The sequence below is a fragment of the Vipera berus genome (assembly GCF_964194415.1).
Source record: "Vipera berus genome assembly, contig: HAP1_SCAFFOLD_302, whole genome shotgun sequence".
In the NCBI taxonomy this organism is placed as follows: Eukaryota; Metazoa; Chordata; class Lepidosauria; order Squamata; family Viperidae; genus Vipera; species Vipera berus.
Window position 1 is genome coordinate 1 of NW_027673459.1, and position 7,786 is coordinate 7,786.

General features: G+C 49.7%; 2 protein-coding genes across 2 annotated transcripts; both read left to right on the forward strand.

Moving 5' to 3' along the window:
• The first annotated feature begins 1,930 nt into the window (after nucleotides 1-1,930).
• LOC308679363 (succinate dehydrogenase assembly factor 1, mitochondrial-like) lies at nucleotides 1,931-3,534 on the forward strand. The gene has a single exon (XM_081346971.1). The coding sequence runs from the start codon at nucleotides 2,368-2,370 to the stop codon at nucleotides 2,635-2,637; it is 270 nt and encodes an 89-aa protein (XP_081203097.1). The 5' UTR covers nucleotides 1,931-2,367; the 3' UTR covers nucleotides 2,638-3,534.
• Nucleotides 3,535-4,970: 1,436 nt separating this feature from the next.
• On the forward strand, nucleotides 4,971-7,471 carry LOC308679365 (transmembrane protein 160-like). The gene is made up of 3 exons (XM_081346973.1): nucleotides 4,971-5,261; nucleotides 6,450-6,542; nucleotides 6,727-7,471. Exons 1-3 carry the CDS (start codon nucleotides 5,069-5,071, stop codon nucleotides 6,969-6,971), a joined length of 531 nt encoding a protein of 176 aa, XP_081203099.1. The 5' UTR covers nucleotides 4,971-5,068; the 3' UTR covers nucleotides 6,972-7,471.
• Nucleotides 7,472-7,786: the final 315 nt, after the last annotated feature.

The window sequence follows — 7,786 nt, forward strand, 5'->3', positions numbered from 1 at the left end:
AATTTGCCAAGTCTGAATTTTGATCATATGACCATGGGGATGCTGCAGTGGACATAAGTGTGAAAAATGGTCTTAAGTCACTTTTTTCAGTGCCATCGTAACTTCAACCGCATTTGATCCATGTGCTCATTTGGTGTTTATTCCTTTCCTTTCCTGACAGCATCAATGGCAAGCGATATTTTGAGTGCCAGCCGAAGTATGGAGGCTTTGTGAAGCCTCAGTATGTCACCGTGGGGGACTTCCCAGAAGAGGACTATGGGCTGGACGATGAAATGTGAGAGAAGCAGACAGGTGGAGGGAAGCGGAGAGGATCTCCATGGCCCCTGCTTGCTGGCAGAGCCCTCCCGGTTGCCGCGGTTTCTGCAGAGCACCACCACTGTGCTCTGATCCCAAGTCGGGGGTAGCTTGTGTGAAGCAGAAGACCTGTGTGTTTCGACGTGTTGGTTGTTTGTCCCTTTCCCCTGGTTGTCTCTGTTCAGTGAAGATGCCGCATTGCCTGATTTTTCCATGCACTCCCTTTAGGTCAGTAACAGAGAATGTCTTTGATTGTGGTAACCATTTGGGGGAGGGAGATAATGATGATGTCTCCCCAAATTTCCCGTGATAGTGAGTGGAAGCTGAGATTGAGGGTTCTGAACAGATGTATATACAACTCTGCTTTCAAAACAAAACAAAATCTAAACCGAATAATTTTGATGACTGTGCTTTTTTTTCTTCCATTGTGGGTCTTTGTCGTTCAGTTTTGTTTTTGTGCTGCTGGAAGATGCTATGTGATCATTACAAATTAAAGTTTTGGAAGGGGGCGGTCAGATACATTCCAGACAAACATGCTTCAGAGTGAATTTCTTTTCTCTCTCCAGGCAAGCAAAAACTGGCAAGGAAATTTTCAGAAGTGTGGCCTTAAGCCGAGCCAAGGTGCTGGTGGTACAAACCACAAGGACATCATATGATGTCATAATATAAGGGAGGGGAAAATGTGAGGTTGTGCATATGACATCACTTCCTCTTGGCTTTTGGTCTATCTCAGGCATGTCAAACTTGCAACTTTTTCCCCATTGCCGGCAATGGGGAGGGCACGGTTCCGTGATGCATCTAGCAGCTTGACATGCCCGATCTAGCTGGAGGAGTGGGATTCTATGGCCTGTGTTCTGCAGCCCTTCTATCAAGATGGGTTTAATGCACCTTGTCACATTCCTCCAAAACCCAAAATAGACAAATTGTGATTCTTCCAGATTTCTTTATTGTTCCTTGCCCATAAGCAGAATCTTGCCAAAATAAAGCAGGCTAACTCGGGGTCTCACTTGATTTTCTTTGCAAGGGGGGGAGGAGGGGGTCCCTAAAGCAACACAGATTCTTTTGATTGGTCTGGCGCCATTTCCAACTTATTTATTTACCTCTTCATCTGCAACCCAGATAGCAGTCAGAGAGAGTGTTAGATACCTGAGTGGGCAGGGATAATTCTAGTCTGGTCTCCTGACCTCTGTGGGGAAGTGACTTGGAACCCTTGGCTAGGCTGAGACCGCCCATCACTGCCCTGGGCTTTCTTGGGGCAGAGACTCTGCGGAACTAATATATTCCCTAGACCAGGGCTCTCCAACCTTGGCTACTTTAGGACATGGACTTCAACTCCCAGAATTCCTCAGCCATTCTGGGAGTTGAAATCCACAAGTCCTAAAGTAGCCAAGGTTGGAGACCTCTGCCATACACTAGAATTTTGCAATCTAACTGGTGGATTTCAACTCCCGGAATTCTCTCACCAGTTTTCCTGGCTGGGGAATCCTGGGAATTGAAGTCCACTACTCTTCATGGCCAAACTGAAAATCATGGCCCCTCCTCCAGGCTTCCGGGGAACGCCCCCAGGGCAGCGGCCAATAGGAAGCGAGCCGATCGCGGAGAAGTCTCAACGATCTAAGCGACCTCTTGGGGGGCCGCGCCCGGGACAGTCGGTGAGCCGCCGGGCTCAAGCGGGGAAGGGGGGCGGCGGGGGTCTCCGTTGCAGCGGCCTGTGCACCCCCTCCGGCGGACAGACCTAGATCCCGGCCGGGGTAGAGGGTCCTGCTGGGTCTGTCCCCACGACCCGCAATTCGGAGCGATGCTCGAGACATTCCTTGCTTGGGGAGGAAGCAAGCTGTGACCCCTTTTCAGGTGCATCGAAACACGTGAAACTCCGGGGTGGGTTTGCACGTGGGAAGAGGGCGGTGCGTGGCCATTCCGGGGCGCGGCGCTGCCTCCGGGGTCCCGACCGTGCAGGAGATAACTCCGTCTGGATAGCGAAGACCCCTCGCCGCTGGAAGGACGCCTGGCCCGGCTCGGCTCCCGGAGGCGGTGGAGCCCCTTGCCCCGACTGCCTCTCCCGGCTCCGGCCTCATGGCCAGGCACAGCCGGCTGCAACGCGAGGTGCTCGGCCTCTACCGGCAGTTCCTGCGCGCCTGCCGAGGCAAGCCGGGCTTCCTGCCGCGAGTGCAGGCCGAGTTCCGCCGGGCTGCCCGCATCCCGCGCACCGACGTGCTGCTCATCGAGTACCTGCTGCGCCGCGGGCAGAGGCAGCTGGAGCAGCTCCGGGAAGGGCACGCCACAAGGATGGGCTTCTTCGCCCCGGGGAAGCGGCAGCATCAGCAGGAGGACGCGCAATCCTGAGCGGAGGATCGCTCGCAGCGATGCCCGCTCGCTGCAGACAACCCGGAGGGCCGGACGCGGGGGGGGGGCGGCTTGCGGAGGCCCAGGATGGGTCCCCCGGCTCTGCAGAAGCGTCCGTGAAGGATGCTGTAGAGAAGCAGCTGGTCTCTCCGGAGTTGTGTGGATTGCGTACGTGTGTGCATTTGAAATTGGAATTTGCAGCTTGAGTCCCGGCTGAGACTTCTCAGAAGATCCCGCAGCTCCCCGTTGTGCTCCATCCAGCCTCGTCCCTCTTTTCGTGGAAGGGGGACAGCCGTCACGTCTGCACGGGAGGCACAGCAAACTTCCACTTGGCATTCTTGTCCCGATGTTACAGAGGGCTCCCCCCCTGCAGGAATCCCTTCCAGGCCGGTGTAAATCTGTTACGTGGGGGTGGGGAAGGGCGTGTACAATGGTCGTGGAGAAACAGACGCTGGTTGGTTTGGGTCAAGCTTTCTCCACCTGGAACTGCAGACAACAGAAACACTCCAGCAGAAATACTGTTAAACCTTTGCAACCGGGGCCAGCAAGTGTTATCTTTTGACAATAGTGGCTAAATGGCTGTTTTCTGGGTTTTTTTGTTTGGTTTAAGACCTGTCTCTATATTTATCAATTGCATTCTATTGTTTTGTTTTGTTTTGAATCTGTGAAGGGAATTGAGGCTTTTGAACAAAAATCAAAACTGTTATTGCTAATTTGTGTGCAGTATTTATTCTAGTTGTGTTTTGGATTGCAGTCTGTTGTAAAGGAACATTCTAAAGTATGGTAGATGATTCCAGCATTTTCGACAAGGAAGTTACCATTATTGTATAATAAATAACTAGTTCCACTCTAGGGCTTCAGGAATCTTATAATTAAGGTGTCAACATGTCCCTCCAGGGCATCAGAATAAATGAAAGAAGTTCCTGGGATTTCCCCCCCCCCAACATTCGGTTTTTACTTTCATAGCATTTTAATCAGACTGCAAAAATGGCTAATTTGCAAGGTGGAAATGCAGATATCTGCGTCCTGCGACTACGAATCTCAAGATTGTATCAGGCTGCTGCATTCTTTGCCAGTCAAAACCGATACAAGACAGGTCAATGCATGCTAAAAATGCACCACTCACCCAGGTGTGGATTTTTTGTGTGGGTGTGGAGGCTTAGAAACCAAAAGAGGTGAGTTCTAGTCCTGCCTTAGGCATGCAAGCCAGTTGGATGACCTTGGGGTGTTGCGCTCCCTGTTAAGTCCACCACACAGGGTTGCTGTGGGGAAAATGGGAGTCAGGAGAGGCAGGTTGGGATGTTTGTTTAAAGGATTTATTAGACTCCATTTCCATAAAATAAAGGTTTTATAAGTAATCCTCAACTTAGAGCTATAATTTGAGCCCAACATTTCTATTGGCATTCTTGTCCCGATGTTACAGAGGGTCCCCCCCCCTTGCAGGAATCCCTTCCAGGCCGGTGTAAGTGAGTTTTGCCTCATTTTATGGCCTTTCTTGCCAGTGATTAAGTGAATCACTGCATTTTAAGTGATTAAGTGAATTAGGCTTCCTCATTGACTTTGCTTGTCAGAAAGCAGGAGGATCAGGTGACCCCAGGACGCTGTGACCATTCTGAATGTGAGACAGTTGTCAAGCATCTGAATTTTGATCACGTGAAAACGCTGCCACGGTCATAACTGTGGGAAATGGTCATATAAGTCACTTTTTCAATGCAGTTGTAACTCTGAACGGTGACTAAATGAATGGTTGTTAAGTCAAGGACGCCCTGTGTATAGTTAAACATTAGGAAGAAGACGAGAAAGGCTGGCCTTGAAACTTTGATCCCTGGTCCCTGGATTCACTGCCGGCACGTAATCAACCTGCACAATCTGCCAATAGCTTATCCAAGATCCGGATAATGAGGATACAGGCAGGGTCTTAAAAAGGGGAAATGAGGTCCCCCGTTAATGAAAAACACCCCATTTGTCATGCAAAGGCCTAAAAAATGAGAAACTTTTCATTGGATTAGTGGCACTTTTTGCATGCAGTTCAGCTCAGGAAGTCCTGAATATTCGCTTGAACCCCACTTAAGCAACACCTTGGCTTGAGATACTTGTGAATGCAGCCCGCGTGTCGGAGTGGAGGGAGGGCGGTTCCACCTTTTGCTTCCTATTCCAATTGGGAACTAAATCTACCAGCATGCATTTCCACCCGAAAACTGCAGGGACTGGAGGCGGTGGCTACGAGATGATGGGCTGAACCCTTCCAAACGAACAGCAGCCTCAGCCAGTGGCCTTTCGAGCAACCCGCGCTCGTCTCCGCAAAGAGGCGGCGCTGGCTCGGAGTGACAGCTCCCGCGGCCTATCACGGCTAGCCCCACCCACCGCGCCTGGCGTAACTGGAGACCGAGGTGTCCGATCCCCAGAGCGGCTCCCGGGCCTCCTCCTCGCCATGGCGTTCGGCGGCGGTTGGTGGGGCCGAGCCGCGGCGCGGGCCAGGAGAGCCGGCGGGCTGCTGAGGGGAGAGGCCTGGCCGTGGCTACGGCGGCCGACGAGGCCCAACTCCGGCCGCGGCGCGGGACTCCCGCCCGCTTCCGAGCTGGACAAGGCGGACGCCTGGCTGCTCCGCAAGAGTCACGAGACCGGTGAGGAGGGGAGGGCGGGGCTGGCGGGTGACGTCACGGGGCGGGGCTGGTCGGTTACCTGGCTGCTGGGCGAGTTGCCACGGTTGCTGCCCCCGCGGGGCATGATGGGAATTGTAGTCCGTCAAAGTTGGGCTTTTTCCTTTTGTCAGAATATAAAAATATACACACATTAAAAATAATTTGATACTAGGTCAATAGTTTAAGATCAAAGCTAGTATATAAACAATATTTTTATATCAACTGCGGCAGCTCTTTTTCTTAATATTATATTTAGCCAAGTTAGCCAAATAATTCAATGCCTTCAATATTGGCCTCCTAAATTGCAATGAATACTGTTGATTTTTACTTTTTTCTCTATTTCCAGTATTGTGTTAATTAGATAGTAGAAAATAATCTCTAATCATGTCATATAAACATCATTATACTGAGACAATGCATGGCATCGTTTATTTAAAATAATAGTTAAATACAGATTCCACCTTCCTCCCCCCCTTATCCCAGTCCTTCCCTCCTCATCTTTTAATTGTAGGTGATAACTTGTATATTTATAGTGTTTTATACTTATCGTGTATGTGCTATTGTATTGTTTTATTCTTTTGACCAATGTAAGCCACTCAAGAGTCACCTCGTGGTGAGTTGGTCATCAAAAATTTAATAAGTAAATAATGAAAAGGGCAAAAATAAGACTTTGATTGTCTGTGTGGCCTCTCAAAGACCCTCCCTGGAATACCCTAAATTTTATAGATAATGTTAGATGGATGGATGGATGGGTAGATAGATGATAGATACTTTGAGAGAGAGATACATAGATATCTAGACACAGATGGCTAGATGATAGATGATCAATAGGTAGATGACAGGTAGATAAATAGGTAGATACATAGATACAGGCATAAATGGCTAGATGATAGATTTTATATTATATTTATATTGTATATGAGAGATTTTAGATTATATATTATATATATGAAAGAGATAGTTTAATAGGTAGGTACATAGATACAGGCATAGATGGCTAGATGATAGACGGATGATAGATAATAGATGATAGTTTAAGATAGAAGCATAGATGGCTAGATGATAAATGAAAGATAGGTAAATGACAGACAGATAGATGGATGATAGATAATGGATGAACGGATATGCAGAGCTAATTGTGAAACTCTCCCGTTTCTCCTTTTCTGTCAGCCTTCCTATCCTGGTTTCGGAATGGGCTGCTGGCCACGGGCATTGGCGTGATTTCCTATATGCAGAGCGACATGGGGCAGGAAGCGGCCTACGGTAAGTGATCGGGAGGCCCTTCGGCCGGGCTGGGTGTCCAGAGGTAACTTGGCCACAACTGTCCCCCTTCCGCATCCGGGCAGCTGTGGCTCCCGTGAACGGGATGGCTGGAAAGCCAGCTCCACCTTTTTGCCTTGGCCTAGTTAACGATGGGTCTTCCTCTCTGCCCACATTTCCCCTTCAGGTTTCTTCATCCTTGGGGGAATCTGCGTCTCGTACGGCAGCGCCTCCTACTTCGTCAGCCTCCTCCTCCTCCGTCGCACCATGATGCTCTCCTACTCTGCCGCTCTCCTGAACTCAGCTGCCGTGGTGAGCGTGGCCCTCTTCTGGCTGTGCGCCATCTCCCTCTACATCGGCCGGCTGGAGGTGGAAATCATCCAGGAGGACGTCAGCGACAAGAGGAAGGAGGACGGCAAGGGCGAAAAATGAAGGCTGGAGCGGCTCTTCTGGACTCCATGAGACTCTGCAGACGATTCGGAAGGGACAGCTCCACGGCGGTTGGGCCGGATGCACCACGGAGGAAGGCAGGCAGGCAGGCAGGCTAGGTGGCTCTCCTGCACGCAAGAGACCAGTGAAAGAGCGGGCTTTCAATTCATTTCAGATTTTTCCAGATGGGATGGCAAGGAAGGAAGGGCTTTTAAACCACCTTCTGGGCAAATGAGAGCTCTGGAAGCATGAATTCTTGCTACTTAAGGATCTTGGATGCTTTTCACGAGTGGACCTGCTTTGCAACCCCCCCCCCTTTCTGCTTTAAACCGATTTTCTGGTTTCAGATATATATATATATATTTACAAACACGTGTGAATAAAAGCCAATTCCCGGAATGTCTGCTGCATAGCTTGCTTTGGCTTGTCCGCTCTCGCTTACGCTCCTGGCCATGTCTCGCTTCTGTCATTGGGCCAGTGGACATTTGTATTAAAGACACCCAAAGAAAGTTTTGTCTACTTTCTAGTTATTTTCTGGGAGAAGGGAGTGGGGTCTGTTTGTGAAATAAGGTTTGCCCTTATTCTTCTGTGCAAAAGCAAGGGAGGGTCTTCAGGGGGGGAGGAGGGAGACTCTGTGAAATACAGGTGGTTCTCGCCTTACAACAGTTCATTTAGTGACTGAAGTTACAATGGAACTGGAATAATGACTTAGGGCCGTTTTTCACATAACCGTTGCGGCATCTCTTAAGAAAGGTCGTAAAACGGAGCAAAACTCTCCTAGCAAATGTCAGTAACAGAAATGTTGGGCTCGTTCACAG

What these genes read in the sequence shown, in the direction of transcription:
- LOC308679363 (XM_081346971.1), top strand. Translation starts at nt 2,368, where the DNA reads ATGGCCAGGCACAGCCGGCTGCAACGCGAGGTGCTCGGCCTCTACCGG.
- LOC308679365 (XM_081346973.1), top strand. Translation starts at nt 5,069, where the DNA reads ATGGCGTTCGGCGGCGGTTGGTGGGGCCGAGCCGCGGCGCGGGCCAGG. An exon ending in CCGCAAGAGTCACGAGACCG is followed by an intron (nt 5,262 to 6,449) that starts GTGAGGAGGGGA and finishes CTTTTCTGTCAG; the next exon opens with CCTTCCTATCCTGGTTTCGG. An exon ending in GGGGCAGGAAGCGGCCTACG is followed by an intron (nt 6,543 to 6,726) that starts GTAAGTGATCGG and finishes TTTCCCCTTCAG; the next exon opens with GTTTCTTCATCCTTGGGGGA.